At 34.1% G+C, this 23,565-nt stretch overlaps 1 protein-coding gene across 2 annotated transcripts in view; it reads left to right on the forward strand.

The window, feature by feature from the left end:
- LRP12 (LDL receptor related protein 12) overlaps positions 1-23,565 on the forward strand; it is a 139,768-nt gene that overhangs the window by 84,533 nt on the left and 31,670 nt on the right. For both annotated transcript variants that reach the window (XM_007488205.3, XM_007488206.3), the window contains one exon: positions 19,145-19,280. In XM_007488205.3, coding sequence (XP_007488267.1) covers positions 19,145-19,280 — 136 coding nt within the window. The remainder of the gene's footprint in view (positions 1-19,144; positions 19,281-23,565) is intronic.

The following is a 23,565-nucleotide window of genomic DNA, read 5'->3' on the forward strand; positions in this document are numbered from 1 at the left end:
ACAATTCAGAGCCATAAAGAAAAGGACTGATTTTTTGGGGGCAGGTGGGTTTCTCTGTCTATTCTCCCCTGCTTCTTCCCTCCCTCTTAGATTTTTCATATCTTAGAAATTTCTGAAAGTGTTTGAAAAACACTGTGAGCTATTTTGCCTCTAGGACCAAAGAAGTTGTTTGTCAGATAATTACCCCCAGATGAGACTTGAAAATTTTACTCCTCATTCCATCTGTTCTTTTTCACCCCTAACCCCATAAAATGTCTTTTGATACATATTTTCAAAACAAATGGATAAAGGAAATATTATTTCACCATATATATATAAAAGCTGAACTCATCCTTCCTACCCTTCCTTAAAAAAAAAAACAAAAAAAAAACAAAAAAACGGTCTCCTTTCAACTTCTCTATTTCCCTTGGTGACACCAGAACTCCCTAAGCTTGAGACTTTAATATTCTTTCTCTTTCACCCCTAAATCCAGTTTCTCAGTCTTGTCAGTTCCTCCTTGATATTTCTTGAATCTTCCCTTCACTTTCCATTGTCATTACCCATATATTGTATAATTATTCTAAAATGCAAAGTTTAAATTCTTTTGAGAGTAATTTTAGGTTAAGAAACCAGCTACCTCTCTGAATCTAGAAAGTGAACTGTTTGGAGAAGGTACCATGAAGATGCCTCCACAGACCACACACTACACCAGAAGATCCAGAGTGACCTTTGGGATGTGGTGATTTGAACTGTGTGGGGTTGAATGCATTTGTTTTTTATGTATACTCTTAGGCTTAAGGGGACTGCCCCTTAACTGGCTTTTTGTCAATGCACCTAGCAATGGTTTTGTTCTTTTCCCTTTTATCCCCAAATTACTGTAATTTAAAAGGTGATTATGTTAAATGATTAAATTGGGGAGTCTAGTCTCCCAGATTGATCATGAGGGGGGATGTATAATTAAAAATCTGTTACCCTAAAAAAGAACTACATTTCCTGGGAGCCCACTGACTTCTTGTTATTAGGTAACTTCCTGTAGACAGGAAATAAATTAAGCTCTTCCTTTCTCCCTCTTTGGCTTGAAGTCAGAGAGCATGGTGGTGGTAAGAGAGGGTTTGAACTGGCTGATGAGCCATGGGCATGTGGTTTTTATTTTGTATCCCTTTAATTCCTTTATTTCTAAAGATAATTAATCTTTAAAATTTAATATTTTTATTATTGCACATTAAATTTAATTTTTACAATACTATCTACCTCCATTACTACTGTTGAAGAGAACTAAAAGATGTCTTTCATACCTGCTAATTAGAACCATAAAATTTTGTTATATAATCTCAATTAGAGCCTCACTGCATGTCCTTTCACTTCTCCTTAATTTATTATCTGTCCTATTCTAAACTTCTCTTTTCTCTTCAGGCCCTCTAAAGAGACTTCCTCCTACCTCCTCCTTTCCTGAGCATCTCCCCTTATGGTTGGCAAAAAAATTGCCCAGGACTCCCTTTTCTTCTTCATTTAATAGTTTATGAAAATCCTACCATTCCTTCTTTATTCCAGTCTTTAATTAAATAGTTCTTATCTCCATGGCTAACCCTCCAATATGCAAACTATCACATTCTAGCTATCATTTATCCATCAGCAAATTTCCTCTTCAGTCTCTACACCCCACCCCCACCCCCAATTGTCAGTCTATACTGGTTCCCTATTGCCTACAAACATCATACTCCATCTCCTTTGTGCTTTAGTATTGGTGCTTCTCATGCTTAGAATGTTCTGCCTCTTAGAAACCAGAGATTCCTTCATGACTTTGCTTAAGAGACATCTTCCACATGAAATCTTTACTGATCCCTCCCTATTGTTAAATCTATGCCCTCCCAAATCTTCCTTATGTATGTTATCCACATATTTAAATAGTTATATAGTTTTCTCTCATTATTATGGAAGCTCCTTGTCATCAATGATTGTTTTACTTGTGTCTTTGCATCCTTAGTGTCAAGTAACTAATGCAAAGCAAAATCAATACTAAGTATTATTTCCAAGGCAGAAGAGTAGTAAGGACTAGGGTTAAGTGACTTGCCTGGAATCACACAGGAAGTATTTGAGGTCAGATTTGAACACAGGATCTCTCATGTCCAGACCTTGCTCTATTTTCTGAGCCACCTAGCTGCCTTTTACTTTTGAAACTTTTTTCCATACTGTTAGACATTTTTTCTTACCTGATATTCTGGAAAACATAGAAGCTTTTTTCCTTTGGTCACTTCACTTTCCCTCCACAGCAGGAGACTTTTTATTTAACACATGCATACTTAATGATTACCAATAACAGAAACACAAGCATGACACAATCTCTATATTTGCTAGAACAGTTGCCTTGGGAAAGCAGTGAAAGAGCATATGATAGAGAATCCAAAGGAACTAGATTCAAATCTGCTTGATACTATCTGCATAACCTTGTATTTACCCTTCCTCCTTTTACTTCTGTTTCCTTATCTGCCAAATGGTGTGTTGACAAAAGAATTTCTAAGATATCTTATCCTCTTGCTTTAAATTCTGTGACTTTTCAATACTTGTTGAAATTAAAGTCCTTTGTTGTGTGTGACTTCTACTAGCTACTCATCATTGAAATTCTATTGTTCTCTACCTTCTTCTGTTTATCAGAAGATATTTTTCTCTTCCTACTTATTGCTCTTCCTGCCTTACTTTCTCCATCTGTAACATTTTAACTCATTGAATTATGAATTAAAGTATATTCTTAAATGTTTTGTGTTTATTAAAAACATTTTTGTGTTTCATGTTCTTAATTTCAAAATTAGACAAATCTAACATTGCATATATCTCATGAACTTAGTTTACTTTTTATTCTCACGTGCTCCTCAAACTTTTTTATTTCTGTGCATCATCAATTTTAATAATCTTACTTATAATCAACTCTTCGATTATCTGTGCTGAAGGAGGGAGTAAATATAAAAACAAATTCTGTTTACAAATTTTCTACTTTCCACAGAGGTATTTGAGTCCTGTGAATTCAAATAAGGGCAAGAAGGGAATGATACTGAATATTATAGTCCATGGAAAGAGTCTAAAAAAAAGGGGAATATAACATCAGGTTTCTTATCCTGTTCAACCTTACACTTTTCTCAAATTCTATGCTTTATGAGAGGAGACAATAATGAGATTATTAGGAAGTAGTGACAAAAAACTTTTTACAAAGGAGTTCAGTTTTTTAGTCTCTTTAAAGAATGTCATCAGTTTTCAAGGATATTTCATTTTGTTAGAACTGTGATTTCATGATTTGTTTATTCCTCATCCATTCTCAAAGCCTTCTCATTTTATACTTTTTGTGGACATATTCTAAATCCACTTGTAAATCTACCATAGATAATCCACTCAACATTGTAATGTCTTCTTTTTCTTTTAATAATTTGAGTATTTTGAGTGTAGCACTCAAATGTTTTCATCTTTTTTCTCTTCATTTTTCCTTTGTTATTAGCTCATCTCGTTTGAGTCATATGTGCTTAATATCTTTTATTCTATTTTTTGTGTGAAAAGAAATGATTGTTAAGTGCTTATCTTCATCCATCCTAATCTACCATTCAATTTGGTAAAATATTAAATACCTGCTATGTGCCACTCATAAAGCTAAGCACCAGCGCCACAAAGACCAAAACTAACCCCTGATCACAGGAACACAGATGAGTAAATACAAAGTACATACATTTTCCAAATAAAGGGAGAACACAACAACTAGGAAGACAGACATGAGCTGACATTTGAGGGTGAATCTGAGGTGAAAATGAAGGAGAACAAACAGCCAGTACAGAGACACAAAGGAAGAAGATGGAGTGTTATATGCTGAAGTATCACATGGATCATTTTTGCTAGAAAGTGGTAGGCATTGCCCTTTGATCCAGCCGTGTCACAGCTGGGTTTATATCCCAAAGAGATAATAAGGAAAAAGACTTGTGCAAAAATATTTATAGCTATGCTCTTTGTAGTGGCAAAAAAATTGGAAAATGAGGGCATGCCCTTCCATTGGAGAATAGCTAAACAAATTATGGCATCTGTTGATGATGTAATACCATGTAATAAATAGAATGATGAACTAGAGGAATTCTATGCTAACTAGAATAACCTCCAGGAATTTATGCAGAGTGAAAGCAGAACCAGGAGAACAATGTACACAGAGACTGATACCCTGTGCCACAATTGAATTGAATTTTCAATTCAATAGAATAGTAAGCTCCTTGAGAGAAGGGACTATTTTGCTTTAAAATTTGTATTCCTTGTACTTGGGACAATACCTGGCACATAGTAAATATTTAACAAAATGCTTGTTGACTTACTTTTCAATCTAATTTGTGGTTTGGGGTTTAATGAACATTGGATTTAATTTAGGTTTAATCTGAACTTTCATGATATATTTTGTAGCTCCAAGGCTAGATATTTTGTTATCTGTTCCAGATAAAATAAAACAAATCAAAACAACTTTTATTTTAACAGAGGCCTGTTACAGCAAAAGAGTGGTTGCCATAAACTGACCGCAAAAATACGGGTTCAAGACTTTGAATTGCCAAAAGCATAAAGATAATTTTTAGTGTCTTGATTTAAATCAAAAATAAGTGGTTGCCATGGGAAGAATTCCCAAATAAGAAATACCCAAGTCAGCTGGGTTTTATGGAGATTTTAATTAATACAAATGAAGCAGTTAATGAAAGGGAGAGAGAAAGAGTAAGAGGAAATAATAGGAAGGCTAGGGCCTAGGCCTTCCTTTTAAGAGAGAAAACTAAGTCAGTCTTTAATCATTCACCACAAGATTTGTTCCAAGCAAAACTCCAGTGTTCAGAGAGACCCTCCAGTTCAGCTCCTCAGCTCAACTAACTTCAGTCACTGAGAGACCTCCAATTCAGCTTCCTAAGCTGAACTAAATCCAGAGGCCTCTGACCTCCTTTTAAAGAGAATTTTCTCCTATGTCACCTCCCCTAAATTTTCACATCTACCAGTCACAGTAGATGTTTTCCAAAGGACTGATCATTCTTAATTCACATCTTGTTATCACTTTCTTAATTCACATCTTGTTATCACCTTCTCTGGGTAGACTAAAACTTCTGAGTAGCTCACATCTCTTTGATAAGGTTGTCCCTTGCAAGTTGCCTGACCTTTTAGTGATTAATTTGACCTTCATAGGTACTTAGCACCCTTTTGTATTAGATCTAAAAATAGACCTAGCTTAAGGGCTTTTGCCTTACTATAAGTATGGGTTAAGTACTTTTCATTGTTCAATAAAGGAGTTTTACAACTTTATCTTCCCCTAAGGTATGCCTAAGTATGGGTGGAGTAATTTTTTAAAGTTCCCAATACATTCCTGATCAAGTACTTCCATTGTTTAAATGGGGAATAACCTTAACCAAATGTTCTAAGGTAGAGTCTGAGAAGTTTTAAGATTCACAGGACTTTTAGAAGAGAGTTCCTCAGGGTCCCAAATTACTTTTTATTACCAGTCATTCTGTTTTGATTAAGGTAGCCTGATGAGAATAGTTTTAAAGAATATGACATAGTACTTCTTAAGTCATATTCTCTAACAATAATAATGCTTAACATTTATATAGGACTTAAAGATTTGCAAAGAACTTTGAAGATATTATCATAGTTGGGGCAACTAGGTGTCTCAGTGGATTGAGAGCAGTCCATGGAGATTTTGGATTCAAATGTAGCCTCAGATACTCTCTAGCTATTTTCCCTTGGGCAAGTCACTTAACCCCATTTGCCTAGCCTTTATCATTCTTCTGCTTTGGAACCAATCTTTCATATAGATTCTATGACTGAAGGTAAAGATTTTTTAAAAATAGATCATATTTATTCTCATATGTATATGTAAACATTAAAGTGTATGTCACTAAGTACAAGCTGACCCCAGTTTTCTGCTTGAGATTATCCTAGCTACCTGAGGAAGTTGAGTATGACTGAAACTCTTGAAATCTTTTCTCTACCCCCTGGAATAGTATCTTAAATGATCACTGCCATTTGGAACTATCACTAGTTACAGTAATAGGCACTTTATTAATAAGGCTGTTTCTGGGGGGCAGCTGGGTAGCTCAGTGTGTTGAAAGCTAGGCCTAGAGATGGGAGGTCCTAGGTTCAAATATGACCTCAGCCACTTCCTAGCTGTGTGACCCTGGGCAAGTCACTTGACCCCCATTGCCTAGCCCTTACCACTCTTCTGCCTTGGAGCCAATACACAGTATTGAAGGAAGGTACGGGTTTATATAAAAAAAATAAAAATAAAAAAATAAGGCTGTTTCTGTTGCCTGGTAGTTACAGCCGGACATAATATTTATGGATTTTATTACTTTTGTTTTCTTTATTTTTTAGTCAGGTAATATAACAGGTAATAACTCTTTAATCTTAAAATATATCATATTGTATGCTATTTCCAAAGCAATTGTTATTTGTCAAATTACTATCAAAATTAAAACTGTAGATTGGCTGGGAAATAGGAAGGCTAAAGCTCTAATGTCTATAGTGTAAAAATTAAAATTAAATCTCAATAATGAAATATTATATTTTAGGAAATTTATTAATGATTATTAGAAATCACGGAATAAAGAGGATACAAAATAAAGACCATGTGCCCATGGCTGATCAGCCATTTCAAAATCCCCACACACTCGCCACCATCACCACTTTTGCTGCATGCCCAAGACAATTTCCCTATCAAAAATCTGGTCCTTTTTCTCTCTTATAATATGGCAACTTCCTGTAGTCTTGACAGCAAATGGGTAAGTGAAATATTTTTGCATTTTGTCCAACAAACTTGTGCGACAGATATCACTTTAATTGGGCCCTGATTCAAGGACCTGTTATAAATTTATTTTTCTTTACTTATAATTTTTACATATAAGACTTTGATAGTCTATATTTCATCCAGAAGTTATCTTTTCTCTTTTATTTGGGTTTTTAAAATATTTTTTATTTCTCTTACCAGTTTATTCATAAACCTCATAACTCAGCCATGCATTTTCTAAGTCATCCCTGTGTTTTTCAACACCCTAGGTAGGGGGGAATATATTATTATTATTCTAAATTGCAAAGTTTAAATTCTTTTTGAGAGTAATTTTAGGACAAGAAACATGCTACGCCTCTGAATCTAGAAAGTGAACTGTTTGGAGAAGGCACCATGAAGATGCCTCCATAGACCACACACTGCTCCAGAAGATCCCGAGTGAACTTTGGGGTGTGGTGATTTGAACTGTGTGGAGTTGAATGCATTTATTTTATATGTATACTCTTATGCCAAAGGGGACTGCTCCCTAACTGACTTTTTGTCAATGCACCTAGAAATCATTGGTATTGTTCTTTTGCCTTTTATCCTAAATTACTGTAACTTAAAGTTGATTATCTTAAATGATCAAATTGTGGAGATTAGCCTCCCCCTCCCCAATCAATCATCTGGTGGGAATGTATAATTGAAAATCTGTTACCCTAAAAAAGAACTACATTTCCTGGGAGCCCACTGACTTCCTGTCATTCCATACTTCCTGTAGACAGGGGATAAATATTGAGAGGGTGGTCCTCTCACTCTTGACTGTGCAGCAAGCATGGTGATTACAATAGATGAACTGTTCTGCTATGCAATTTCCGTTAAACTTTCTATAAATTTTCCTCCTTCCCATATTCTTTATTCCTAACAAAACTCAGACAACTAGACACTATTTGGAATTTTAAAAGGGGGCGGGGGAATGATGACTTTAACATTTCTATAAGCACTGGTGCTACTTTGAACACGAAACTGTAGCAGTTTCTAATAACTACTCTTACTTTTTCCTACAATATGTATCTTTTTTTACTTTTTTTTTTTAACACTTTTCCATTCCTCATTCACTGTCATAATTTAATTCTATTCATCAAGTATAGAATGCAGAGTATTCAAATGTAAAATTGTCTTAACCAAGGCTTTGTTTAGAGTTCTTTTAAATACTGCAGTTTTATAATGTCCATTCATTTCTCTACCTAGTTAATGTCCAAGTTTGTTGTGAATATGGCGCTGAGGAATAGTTTCTATATTAGTTGATAATATGTAGTACAAACCTAGGTTTAGAGTCAAACAGTATGAAAAGTTTGGGTTCAAAATTATGGTTTATGCTGGTGATGGAATACTGTTGTGCTGTAAGAAACAATGAGCAGTATGGTTTCAGGAAAAGTTGCAAAGATCTATATGAACTAATGATTGAAATAAAGAGATCCAGAAGGACATTATTGTATATAATAGTATACACCCACAGCAATATTGTTTGATATGAAAGACTTATCTACTCTTAAGTAATAAAATGATCCAGGACAATTCCAAAAGACTTATGACAAAGAATGCTATTTACCTCTAGAGAAAAAAAGTGCATTTTGGCAGATCAAAGCAGATTATTTTTACATTAGCTTATTTATATAGGTTTGTTTTGGGGATTTGGTTAAATGCACATTCTCTTACAATAATGACCAATATGGAAATGTTTTGCTTGATAATAACGTGTATAAGCCAGATCAAATTGCTTACATCTCCAGGAAGGGGGAGAGAAAGGAGGTAGAGAAACAATATAGATTTTATAATTTTGTAAATCATATGTTGAAAATTGTTATTACATGTAATTTGGAAAATAAAGTATCTTTGCATAAAAAAATAAAATGAAGAGATCAGGGAATGGAGTCTTGGTTCATTAATTATGAACTCTGAAACTATGAAAGTTTGAGCTAGTTCTTATACCTCTGACCTATTGTTTCTTCATTTGTAAAGTATAACAATACTTCATAATTGCCAAAATGAAAAAAAAGTATAAAGTATATAATGCAGAATCAATGTACAGAATAGGCATTTGAAAAATGTCTTGATTATAACAATGATCTATAGATATCAATTGCTATAAAATGTTATCAGATTTAGAACTCGTGTCCATTTTTAGGCGAAAAAGTTACATCAAAATACAGAATCAAAGAAAGGTCTAAATCTTATTATACTATTAAATATTGAGTATTTACTGTAAAGCAAAGCCCTCCTGGAGAAGAGGAAATAAAATAATAAAGACGGAAAGCCTATCTTAAGAAGATAGATTGAAAAGATTAGAACTTTTCAATATTAAAAGAGAAAGGACTTGTAGGAATACAATCAGAGGGTATGAAATTATGAAGGGAATTGTTTAAATAAGCATGAACTTTGTAACCAAATCTCAAAATATTAGAACGAAAGGATCTATCCTTGAAATTTTAAAGAGACAAACTTTGTAATCCTATTTACTGAATACTTTATTGCATCTATATTTTCATGGTGGTGTTCTGAGACTTTGGTCCATATTCTATTGTAAATCATCCTTAGGGCCATTTAACTTTTTGGAGCTTTCCTGTATGGGTCAATTTAGTATGTAGACTAGCCATCCTTTGCTTATTGTTGACTGCTATCCCTTTCTAGGTAAAAATTTTTTTGACATCTTTTTCATAACTCCTTAAATGTAGTATGACATTAATAATTTGCTATAACCTATGAACATTGTATTTCTTTTCATTCCTCTTTTATTGACTTGCAGTTTTGCTTTTTCAGATACATGATCATGACTGTAGGTCATATCACAACAGGAGAATATTTCATGGACTTTAATGGGATTCTAGAAATCCCAATATTCCTTCTTTTTAACCAATGTATATTAACCCCTCAATCATTTATAGTCACAAAAAATTACTCATCTTAAAGTGGAGTGACTTGTCTATGGTTAGACAGATAGTAACTATCAGAGGCAGGATTTCCTGATTGCAAAAATTCATCAGCCTATGGCCCAGGTCATGCTGTCTCTCCACATAAGATTATTGTTAAAAAATAAAGCTTTCTGCTTTCCATCCTTGTGATCCTGGGCAAGTCACTTAACCCCCATTGCCTAGCCCTTACAGCTCTTTTGCCTTGGAGCCAATCAAGACAGAAGATAAGGGCCAACAAATAAACAAACAAACAAATAAACAAATAAATAAATAAATAAACAAACAAACAAATAAATGAATGAATGAAGCTTTCTGTTGTAGCTACAAACTCTTATGATCAGGGAAAGTCTTCTCTAGTTTCCCAAATGCAATCCAGCTTGATCTCTTTTATTTGTTTCTGAGGCCTGTTCATTGTCCAGTGTTGTAATAGACCAGCTCAAGGGACTTTCTGTCCCAACTAGACTACCTAGTCAAGACAATACACATTCTTCATCTATTTAATTTTTCTTGTGCAAATTGTCAAGCTAAACTCTTTTGAGAGGTTTTATGTTTCAAAACAAAGTAGTTTGGTGAAGTGACTTGCTGGCTAGATTTTAACTCAGGAATATGAATCTTTCTGACTCCAAACCTAGTACTCTATCCACTATAGCATCTATGTGCCCTAGGTATAGATTTAGATGTCAATATCTAGATATATAAAGTCATATCCTTTCATATGACCCAAAACAGACTTTTTTGTCTAATGATTTCATATTATTTTCCTAGTAATTTCACCAGTTCCAATCATGAGAATATAATTTATTTAGGCAAATTGACCCAGTTTTCGCTAACCTACAAAAAAAGTTAACATTTTGCTTCTTTGATTTTTTAATTAATCTTTTCCATTTCTTTTTAAGGTGCATAAAGAATGTGGTGTGTATTTCTATTTCATACACCATTATTATTTTTATTAATTTAATATCACTTATATTTTGCGTACATAATTTGTTGCCTCTAGACAAAATCTAGAACAAATCCTGGACTCGATCATATTATAAATATACAAAATTAAGTTAATGTATGTATTCATATATGCTGAAAGAAAAACTTTAGAATGTAGTAATTTTTATCTTGAAATCTGATTTCATATCATTTTAAAATATAGTGTTTTTTTTTTGGAATATGCTTTTTTTTGGAAAATACAATCTATAAATGATCCAGGTTTTCTTTTTTTTTTTTTTAAAGAAAATCTTAGAATTAACTACATCCCACTTGCCATTGTACCTTATCTCCTTGTACAGTAATATGGAAATAAAATATTCATAATACCAAGTGACAATCTTTATTTCTTAATACAGAGTGCCACCTATAGGGCTTCTAAGAAATTAAGACCAAAAACTTCATGTTGTAGTATGGGGTTCTTTTTAGATCAATACCAATAAGCTTCCTGTTTTTCTTAGAATCATTCTGAAATAACAATTTCTATACCATCTTTGTCTCACAAGACAAATTTTAATTCTGCTTCACAGAAAAAATTTAATTCATAAAATCACAAATCTAGAAATAGTAGTAGTAGTAGTAGTCTTTTGGTAACTGAGGATGACGATTGTCTTTGTGCATTTTCATCTATGGATAGATAAGTATGCACAAAGACACTTTGTGAAGGAGATTTAAGTGGAAAAGTCGATGCACAGAGACAGTCCCACTCTCTTGGCGTTGGAAGCCTGGGTCCAGTGGCACGAAAAGTCGTTACACCTGGAGACTTCCTCAGCTGCATTGGATGGCCGTGTGCTCCTTTTGTGCTCCATCATGCCCTAAGCACTCCACAGTGCTTTGCTGCATCTCCATCCCAGCTGTTGAACCTTCTTATTGGTTTCTTCCTTCTGTTCACTTGAAGCAGTCTAGGGGTAGTATCTCTGATATGGAGGGCTTGTCGTGCCCTCTTAGGGCAGCTCTCCAGCCTCTGACCCTCACCTGACTCCCAGCTCTCACTTGTGGCTCCTAGTAGCTGTTAGCATGTGGCAGTGGCCACACCCCGGGCAACGGCTTCGACAGGCCGGCTAAACCTTGTGAGAGTAGCCATCGGTCGTCGACCCCTGGTGAACCATTCTAGAAATAGAGGATATGTTAAAGGCCATTTGGTCCAACTTCTTCATTTTATAGATGAAAAACCTGAAATTCAAAGTGAGAAGATTTGTGGACATTGGGTTTCTATTTGAATCCTATCTTTGTTACTTGTTGTTCTTTGTTATCTTGGTATGCCATTTAAAATCTGCCCTTCAGTTTGTTTATTAAAGGAGACAACTTAAATCGAATTTAAAATGATTTAATTTTAAATTAAATTAATTTTAAAATGATTAAATGATCTTTAAAATTTCTTTTACTTAATATCTGGCATGTTTGTAACACTAACATTTTCTGGTAGGAGATAGTAATGAAGATAAAAAAGGAAGAGATAATTGGATCATGAAGATTTTATTTTGTGTGTGTGTGATAATAGATTACTGGAATGAATATAACAACAATATTTTTGAGAAAATATTATAAGGGAAAATTTAAGTGATATATACATGTATATTATATGGTTCAGTAAACCAAATCCTCTCCTAATGTTGCCATGCTCTCTGGTATGGATACATGATACTACTTTGAAAAGGTGAGATCTTTTTGATAACTTTCAAAAGAAACTAAATCCTTTTGTCCTCCACAACTGTGAGCAATTCTCCTTCATGCCACAATTGATCATTAGTTCTAGCTCTGGAACTAAAATGACATGCCCAGCAAACCTGAACCTAATCATGAAAGGGGGCAGAGGGGGAAATGGATGTCCAACAGAAGAGAGGAATTTGAAACATTTTTGTCAAAAGGAAATTAAAAAAACAAAAACAAAGAAACACAGTTAGCAGATATTTCAACTTGCAACCACTCCTTTCCCTCAATAGAAACTCAAGAAAGATATAACTACAACTATGAAGAATAGGATACATAATGAAATAAATTACTATATATCTCTAGATTTTTTCTCAGATTAAAAAAAACAACAGAAGAAAAGTATGGATCTGTCAAGGAGGATATTAAAGCAAGAATTTAAAGAAATAGGAGGGGTGAAATTAGGAGAGGACACCTAAAGAGTGGAGCTTAGATTCCCCTTACAAAGTAATCAAGGTATTTGTGGAACTAAATTCCAGTGTTTCCATGGGCTTCCTGCCCTAGGAAAAGGGAAATGGGCAACTATTACCCAGAAAAATGGAGAGACATGAGCCCATAATAATAGCAACAATAATGATAAAAATAATCGCTAGCATTTATTTAAATCTTTAAAATTTACAAAGCACTATAATATAGCAACATCTAATGTTATCCTCACAACTATGGGAGATGATATTATCCCCACAGATGAGGAAACTAAGGTAGTCAGAAGCATTGTGACTCCACCAGGGTCACATGAGTGGTTTGAACTCAAGTGGTTTTGACTGTTAAGTATGGTGTTCTATTTATTGTTCTACCTAGCTGTCTTTGAAGGAAGGAAAATAATTATGGTGAGGGCATAGAGTAGAACTGGACCACACATTTAGTATGTAGGATAATTTAAAATATGGGGAAGTGCTTTTATACCATTACTTCCCTCATAAGGGTGAGGCGTAATGTTAAAAAGGGGTAATGGAACAAGATCTACAAAGGAATTCATATAGAAATTAATTGGAGGGAGCTCAAACTTGATACTTCAGAAATTTCATAAGGAACACAAAGAGACAAAAGAAGGAATAAACACCATATATACCATTAAAAAATAAAACTTCAGAATAGACTGAAAAGGAACAAATCAGTGAAGAGAAAATAAAAGAAAAACTTCTTAGAAAAAGGGGCAGGGGAAAACCAAGAAAAATAATCTCATAAACAAAAAGAGTTGACTTGAAATTCAGGAAATTTAGAGCTAATCACCAAGAGAGACAATAATAAAAAATAATTATTCAGAACAACTACAAAATATGCAAAATACTTAGAAATAAGTCACCAACACATATTCAGTATTTGTAAAGTTTCAATTACAATGTTCCTTAAAGAATCAAAAAAAAACTTAAATAGATTATTCAAAGTTCATGACTGAATAACAGAGCTACCAAAGTTGATTTAATGAAATGCCCATCAAATTACCAAAGAATTGCTTTATAGAGCTAGCTAAAATAAGAACAAAATTCATTTGGTAGGGCAGAAATCTAGACTACCAAGAGGAATAATGAAAAAAAAGAAAGAATAAAAGACCAACAATATTTATAGACCTCGTGCTACACTGTAAAAATAATAATTCTCAAACATAGTATTAAAAAAATCAATAAAGCAGACTAGAGAAAGAAGGATTAAAAATAATGGAACTAAACCAAAACTCTATTACCCAGGAAAGAAGGCCCCGTTTGACAAGAACTGTTAGTAAAACTGAAAAGCAGTATGGCAGAAATTAGACTTAAACCAACATTGCATGAACTGAATATTAAAGATCACACTGTGGAAAATTTAGGAAATAAACATTTCATATCTTTTCATAGCAGTTGGTAGGGAGGGTACTGAAGTCTTAATTCTTAAACAAGAGAAAGGGGAATTACCAACAGTTAGCAGATACTTTTGATTACCTGAAATTTTAAGTCTTTTATCCATATCAATGTATTTAAGAAAAGAAATGATAGAGAAAAAAATCTTTGTGGCAAATACCTTTGATAAGATTTGATATACAGCCTGGAGGTACAGGCTTTCCCTGAGAATTAGAGGTTAAAGTGGGAAAAGATGAATAAACAATTCTCAGAATAATTATGGATTATTAACATAAAATATAATACATTAAAAATAATACATATAATATATAAAATAAAAATATATGATATATAAAATATAATAATAATAATAATAATAATAAAACATACTAATAATAAGAGAAACACAAATCAGAACAATAGGCCAGATGGAAAAATCAGTGTTGGAGGGGTTCTGGAAAGATAACCTCACACTAATACACTAGTTAGTTGAGCTGTGAATTGATACCACATTCAAGAAAGAAACTTGGAATTACTCAAATAAAGTGGTTGAGGCTCCATAGCTACCAAATTTTATAGTAATTTTTTTGTTTTGTCAAAACACTGGAAACAATATGACATATGAATGTTCTGAAATATTAATCTTATTAAAATGTGTAGCATGAATAATGAAACCAATCAATAAATAAAATCAATAATTAAAAAATCAATAATATCATTTATCAAGCACCTGCTCTCATCTTAAGCACTGTGGTTGCTAGGGAAGGCAAAATATAGCCCTTGCTCTCAAGGGATTAAGAGAATTGAACAAAATATGCAAAAATATTTCCCAAAAATATATATAGATACAAGATCAATTGGAGATAATGAACAGAAGAAAGACACTAACATTAGGGGAGATCAGAAAAGGCTTCTTGAAGAAGCGACTTTAGCTGAGACTTGAAGGAAGCCAGGGAAGTGAAGTGGAGATGAAGGGGAGTAGAGACTTCTAGACATGGCAGACAACAAATAAAAATGGCTGGAGTTGGGAGATGGAGTGTCTAATACTAGGAATAAGAAGGCCAATTTTACTGTTTTACAGAGAACATGGCAGGGCACATGGTGTAAAAAGATCAAAGGTAGGAAGGGGCCATGTTACAGAGGGCATTAAAAGCCAAACTGATAATTTTATAATTGATCCTGGGAGTAATAGGGAGTCACGGGAGTTGATTGAGTTATTGGAGTATTATGATCAGACTTAATTTCAGATCAATTTGATAGCCAAGTGGAAGATGTAATACGAAAAGTCTTAAAGCAGAAAGACCAGCAGACAATCACAGTAGTCCCAAGTGTGAGATGAAGATAGTCTACACCTGAGTCTTGGCAATGTTCAAGTAAAGAAAAGAATGTGCAAGATGTTGAAAAGATAAAACTGACAAGACTTGGCAACTGGTGGGATATAGGTAGGCATGAGTGTGAAGAGTTGAGGACCATCTAGGTTGTGAGCCTGAGCAATGGGGAAGATGGTAGTGCCTTCTAGAGTAAGAAGGATGTTAGAAAGGAGGGTAGAGTTTAAGGAGAAAGAAAATGAGTTCAGTTTTAAATCAGATCTGCACTTCAGTAAAGTCATATTAATGACTGAATAGAGGATGAATTGGAGTGGGGACAGATTTGAAGAAGTTTTGTATTACAATAAGGAAAACAAAGGAGAAATATGAAAATGTACCTTCCCCTTTGGCTCTGCAGAAGTTGGAAAGCTTTGTACATCATATCAGATTTTTTACTGAATTTTTCCCTCTTTTTAAATACTTTTGTCTGTTATGAGGGATGACTGAGAAGAAAGGAAGGAGGGATACAATGGGAAATATAGATTAAATATAAAAGCAGTAATATCTGATTTTTAAAAGTTTACAAGGAATCTTAAGTCCATAAAAAGTATTTAAAATATGTATTTAAAAATGTTTTCCTTATCTAGAGAATTAAGAGGTACTAACCATGACAGTCACTAAATAATATTTTAAAAAATCATTGCATTATGACAAATTATAAAATACTTTACTAATGTGCGAATCTTTTCCAAATCAGTGATCTATCTCTTCTAAGAACATTGGCTTGTAGAACAAAGTTGAAAATCGATGACAGACTTTTAAAAAATCAAAATAAGGTAACAATTTAGAATATCTTTAACCTTTTTATTTCAACAATCCTGTTGCCACTGAAAAAATAGGACAGCAGACATCAACACTAGTTGTTTAAACTGATAACAAATTTGTCTCTAAGGACAAAAGTGCATAGGAATTGTTTTAGCCAGAAAATATTTGATCTCCTTGCCACACGGAGAGCTATGACAGCTAAGAATAACACCAGTTTAGAATCTAAACTCATTTGTAAAATCTTTTAGAGTCAGATTTTGTAAGATTAGGAATAGTATAATGTCTTGAAACAACAAGAAGCATTGGAGAGAAAACCAAGTTTACAAAAATTTTGGAGTAAAACATTCATCCTGGGGGCATTTAAGGCTGATACCAGAAAGAAATCTGCAGTCCAACAAAAAAAAGTATCTATAAAGTTTTCTGTAGTAAACTCATTCTTCTATCAATAACATTGTAACCACTACACTTATAGTCTAATATAGGCCTTTGGGGACTTTATATGGAGATAGAATTGGTAACAAAGAAAACAAAGACTGGAAGTGCTAGCAGCTGGATTAGATCATATATACATACATACACTGTAATAAAGGATTTTTTGATTGATAAATGATAACTAAAGATCACATCTGCTAATCTCTCTTCCTCCCTCTTTCCCTTCAACCCCTGGTTACCTTCCTCCTCTCTTCTTGTCCTTCCTCCCTTCTATTTCCCTTTTATTCTTCAGTTGGTCTCTCTCAGTCAACTCAGAGTAGTGTATCAAATAAATCACTCTTTTCTCTAAGATAAGTAAGGGATTTATTGGGGAGAATGGTAAAGATAAGAAAATGGAGGGAAAGAGGGTTTTTGGGGTTTCCCTAGTACTAGGATAGTTCCTAAGTAAGAGGATGGTGGAATATAATTCAGATTTGGAAAATGGGTTAACAGGTCTAGAAATTCAGTCACTGTAACAGCAGAGAAATCAGAGAACTGGACTTTGTCCTTCTTTCTGTCCCCAAGCCAAGAGACCCCTTCTCCTTTCTGTTTCCAAGGCAAAAGAGACCCCTTCTTCCTTTCTGTCTCAAAAGTAAAGAGACCTCTCCTTTTCTGTGTCAAAGGCAAAAAGACAAAGATTTTCAGTCGACTCCTTAACTGTCTTTTTTCAGTCCTCATTCCAAATAGAATGTTCTCCTTGATTGACAGTTCTGGAGTCTTAACTTTTCCAGTCTTTTTGCAGGCTTTTCAAATTCTCTCTTCCACCACACACACACACACACACACACACACACACACACACACACACACACACACACACACACGTACAGAGAGGTCTAAACTGTAAAATTTTTTTGTGATAGGTTTTTATTGATATCTTGGTTTTATGTTACCAAATCCCCCCCCCCCCGTGTTTTTCCCTTTTCCCTCTCTCAAATCTGTCCCTTATAAAAGAGTTTTAAAAAGAAAAAGAGGAGAAAAATAAAGCCAATATATTTTAAAAATCTGACACTATATGCAGTGTTCCATGATTGTGGATGCTCATTTCAGAGGAGCAGAGGGAAGTGTCTTTTCATTTTTTTCCTTGATGCAAAGATCATTTGCAGTTTCAAAACTTTAGATTTCTTCTTTTGTTTTGGTTGTTCTTTCCATTTATATTGTTGTAGGTATAATGTGTTGGGGTTCTTCCCTGCCCAAATTTATACTTTATCATTTTGTCAAAGTTTTTTTCCTCTGTATTTGTCATGTATATTATTTACCACTATTATATAGCTACCAAAAAAAGTTAATGTGACATTAGTTTGCATTAATATAGAGTCTAGAACAAGGGGGGCAATAAACTCACCATATTCTGTACCACCCAGACTATATCTGAAATACTATGTTCCATTCTTGGTCCCATGTTTTAGAAGCAATATTGACAAATTAAGCTATGTCCAGGTAAAGACAGCAAAAATGATGGCTGGTTAGAAACCATGACATGGTTAATTGAAGGCACTAAACCTGCTTAATCTGGACAAAAGAATTAAGTTGTTAGCTGGTTACAGATATTTGAAAAGATTTCCTAAAGATGTTGAGAATTAGTACAAAATGGAGAAGTAGGACTAGATGGAAATCATCAGAAGGCAGTTATTTATTTCAGAATGGAATCGGTTGCTTTGTTTTATTGTGAATTTTCTGTTACAAAAGTATTGACTGTCATATATCAAAGAAAGGATCCATGTATCAGATAGGGTTTGAACTAGGTGCTTTCTTCAAGCTCTAAGATTTCATAATTTTTTGAAAAGTTTATTTTTTTACATTTTCAAATTATATTTTTCTTTTCTAGATTACACATAGATAAAATTTTTAATAATTGTTTTCTGACATGCAATCTATGCTTTCTGTCTTCCTTTCTTCCCTACTTTCTGAGATAACAGGTAATATGATATTATTTATACATTTACTATCATGTAATATATATTTTCAAATAAATAAATATATATATATATATATATTTTTTTTTTTTTTTTGGTCATGTAAGAGAAGACATGATGTTTAAGAAAGGGAAAAAACTCATGAGGGAAATAAAATGAAAAATGGTATGCTCTGCACTAAGACTCCATCAGTTTTTTCTGTGACAGTGGATAGCTTTTTTTGTCATGAATCTTTTTGGGATATAGAGGAAGTAGTGGTATTGTTTACTGGGTCAAAGGGTGAATGATAGATTTTCACTATTACTGCTTTATTTTTTATATATTGATGCCCAAAGATGAAAAAAAATGTACATTATGATCACTTAAATTCAATTTTAAAATATAATCAGTTATGATTGTTTTTTATATTTTTCAGCTTGTGGAGAGACTCCAGAACAAATTAGAGGACCAAGTGGGATAATCACAAGCCCTGGGTGGCCTTTTGAATATCCTGCCAGAATCAACTGTAGCTGGTATATTCGGGCAAACCCAGGGGAAATCATTACTATAAGGTAATTTTGATGCTTTACATATTAATATATAACTTCTATTATACACTTCACTTCCAAATTTCTCTGCCCAACATTTAATAATATAATAGCATTGGCTACTTTTACTTTTAAAAATTATACATACTGGTACTGTACAGTCATTTTTCATTCATCCAGCATTGATAATATGAATTGCCCTTTATACAAAAAGATAATACTTTCAACTAACCTCCATTAGCACATGCATTGAATGTAGGAAATTATTTTGGTGAAAGATTTGTATTAAGCTATCCAGACTCTCTAGTTGCCTTGTGGCCATATGTAAGACAACTGGCAGGGGGCACAGAGGGTCATAAAATGCAAAATGATTTATCAACAATGGGTTCATTTATTCTCATTAAGAGGGTCCTAACTCCTAAATTAACTTATAAGATATTTTCATTTTTCTTTCAATAAATATTCATTTCAGCATGAATTGAAAATTCCACTACTCACAAGGCACTATACAAATCTTTTTTTCTACTTTTTTGTAGGGGGTGAGAGTGGGGCAGGTCCCTTTCAGTTTTATTGGTATGATTTTTGCCTTACATACCCTTAGAGATTATTCCCACTTCATGCAAAAACAAAAGAAAAACAAGTAAATTTAATAATAGATCTCTCTCTCTCTCCTCTTCCCTCTCTCTTTCCCTCCCTCTCTTTCTCCCCCTCCCTCCCTTCTTCATCCTTCCCCCCAACCAACCAAAAACAAAACATATTCCATTAGTGGTTGTAAACAAAATGGACATAAGGGTGTGTAAGTGTATTTCATCCCTCATCCTACATTCATCACTTCTCTTAAGTATGAATGGTCATCATATTTATCATAGTTCTTAAACTCTCAAAGTCATTTGCTTTTACAGTATTATCATTATAGGAATTGTTCTCTTGGTTCTACTCATTTTATTCTTTGTGAGTTTATTAGTCATCAAAATTGTTCATTTTTATACTATTGGTGTTGTAATTGTTTTGATTTTGCTCACACTACATCAGTTCATTTAAGTCTTTCCAAATCTTTTTTTTCCCCTAAGTCTGTTTCCTTATTTTTTACAGCATAGTGGTTTTCCATTATATTCATTTGCCACAACTTATTCAGCCATTCCTCAGTTGTTGAACAGCCTCTTCATTTCTAGGTTTATTTGCCACATCTGAAAGATTGCTATATTTTTGTATATAAAGGACCTTATCTGCTTTTTAAAATTATCTTTCGGATAATTGTTTAAATCTAAATGTGGAAGACAGTCTTGGGGAAAGTATCTTTAGGATTCCAGGAAAAGGACAAAATTTTAGAAAAGTTAATTTAAGAGAAAATGTCAAAATATTGGATTAGAAGAAAATACAAAAGGAAAGGAAGTCCCCAAAAAAAGAATGTTTGTTTAAGGAAACAATGTCAAGAACACATGAAAAAAAGCTCTCCCTCTCCTTAAATATAAAAAATGAATGATTGTTGGACCTGAAACATTGATGGGAATGTCCCATTATCTAAAGATAGAATTTTGTGCATTTGGACCCTTTCTTGTGTATCTTTTCTTTACATTAGGTTTATTTATTTAATTAATTAGTTTAGGATATTTTTCCATGGTTACATGATTCATATTCTTTCCCTCTACTTCTCCCAGGCCTCTCCTATAGCCAATGAGCAATTCCACTGAGTTTTACTTGTGTCATTGATCAAGACCTATTTCCCTATTATTAACATTTGCACTAGAGTTATTATTTAGAGTCTCCATCCCCAATCATGTCCCTATCAACCCATGTAATTAAGCAGTTGTTTTTCTTCTGTGTTTTTATTCCCACAGTTCTTTCTCTGGATTTGGATAGTTTTCTTTCTCATAAATTGCTTAGAATTGTCCTGGATCGTTACATTGCTGCTAGTAGAGAAGTATATTACATTCTATTGTGCCACAGTATATCGGTCTCCGTATACAAAGTTCTCCTGGTTTTGCTTCTTTCACTCTGCATCAATTTCTGGAGGTCATTCCAGTTCATCATTCCATTCAGCACAATAGTATTCCATCACCATCAGATACCACAATTTGTTCAGCCATTCCCCAATTGATGGACACCTCTTCATTTTCCAATTTTTTACCACCACAAAGAGCATAGCTATAAATACTTTTGTACAAGTCTTTTTCGTTATCTTTTTGGGGTATAAACCCAGCAGTAGTATGGCTGGATCAAAGGGCAAGACAGTCTTTTAGTGCCCTTTGGGCATAGTTCCAAATTGTCCTCCAGAATGATTAGATCATTCATGTTCCAACTTTGCCACATCCCCTCCAACATTCATTACTTTCCTTTGCTGTCATGTTAGCCAATCTACTGGGTGTGAGGTGATACCTCAGATCAGTTGGGAAATGATTTGTTTGTTTGGTTTTTTGTACAATTAATATAGCTCCTTATAAATTTGAGTAATTAGACTTTTGTCAGAGGTTTTTTGTTATGAAGATTTTTCCCAGAAGTCTGAGTGAGGAGGGCAAGCAGCACTCACTGAGTGGTTTTTTCCCTGAGGTCATTTTTCTAGTCTCTGCAGCTTTGCTAAAGGGCAGCCCATCTCTGCACTATATCCCTGGGTCCCAAGTGTGGCAGCCAAGGCTTTGTACTGCCCTAAGGGATAAGACTGTGTTGCCTTTTGTCAGTTCCCTAGAATTTAGAGATTGCCCTGACCTTCCCTCTGACTCTGGCACAGTAGGTGATGTGTGTGTGTGTGTAAGTGATTAGCACCCACTTTGGTAGGTGTAATTTTACTCTATTATAGCATAGAAATGACCAAATCCTGCCTACCTACAAGGCTAAGCCTTACAGTAGGGCCCCTTTTCTCCTTTGATTTTCATTTTTGTCCTTTTGAGATGCTTTGTTGTGATTGAGTAGTAGGAAGAATTCTGAAGTTCCTTCTGTAGCCATCTATCTTGTGTATCCTTTCATTTCTTTATTTCTTTATGTCTTTATTTATTTGCTTTCTGTATGAAAACTCTTTATTGAGACAAAAATCAGATTATGTACTTAAGATAGAGGCTATTTCTGCCAACCTCAGGCTTCTCCATCTCCAGGATACATTATCTTTTTTTTGTTTGTTTTGTTTTTGTTTTTGTTTTTTGTTATTTTTCTATTTGAATAAGTTTAGTCAATTTAGAACATTATTCCTTGGTTACAGTAATCACATTATTTCCCTCCCTCCCCTCCACCCACTCTTCCTGCAGCCAACCACAAATTTCATTGGGTATTACTTGTGTCCTTGATCAGAACTTATTTCCAAGTTGTTGTTTACACTAGGATATTCATTTAGAGTATACATCCCCAACCATATCCCTTCAACCCATATCTTCAAGCAGTTGTTTTCTTCTGTGTTTTTACCCCCACAGTGTTCCCTCTGGATGTGGATAGTGGTTTTTCTCCTAGGCTCCTCTGAGTTGTTCAGGTTCACTGCATTTCCACTAATGGAGAAGTCCATTACATTTGATTGTACCACAGTGTATCTGTCTCTGTGTATAATGTTCTCCTTGTTCTGCTCCTTTCACTCTGTATCAATTCCTGGAGGTTGTTCCAGTTTACATGGAATTTCTCCACCTTATTATTCCTTTGAGCACAATAGTATTCCATCACCAACATATATGACAATTTGTTTAGCCATTCTCCAGTTGAAGGGCATCCCCTCATTTTCCAATTTTTTGCTACCACAAAAGAGCACAGCTATGAATATTTTTGTACATGTCTTTTTCCTTATTATCTCTTTGGGGTACAAATGCAGCAGTGCTATGGCTGGATTAAAGGGCAGACAGTCTTTTATCCTCCTTTGGGCTGTAAAGATTAAAATTAGGGAATATGGGGAGACTGAGGCAGGTAGAAATTAGTTTCTCTTTGCAAGGAGTATTATAATTTTTTAGAGGTTTATTAAAGGTTAAAGATGAAAGAAAATACAGAATAAGAAAAAACACATGTCCAGGCCACAGAGAGGCCTAGACACAACCTCATCTACATTATGGAAAGAGCCACATCTTCCCCAAATGGAAGTCCAAGAGAGCCCCTCAAAAGCCTTTGAATCAGCTTAAATACCTTCTCGATCTCGGCCCAGGTGAGATTACAAGACAGTCTGGGGAAGTGGAGCAAAGGCTTGTGGGGATTGTGGTCCTATATTCGAGCCTATTTTTTACATACCTCCGTTTGATTGTTTGAAATTTTTTTTTCCAAAGAATCATGAAAACATAATCAATTTAAAGATTACAATAATTTGAGGATAAGAGAGAAAAAAAAGAATAAAACCAATAATTGCTGA

The sequence above is a fragment of the Monodelphis domestica genome, chromosome 3 (genome assembly GCF_027887165.1).
Source record: "Monodelphis domestica isolate mMonDom1 chromosome 3, mMonDom1.pri, whole genome shotgun sequence".
Classification (NCBI taxonomy): Eukaryota; Metazoa; Chordata; class Mammalia; order Didelphimorphia; family Didelphidae; genus Monodelphis; species Monodelphis domestica.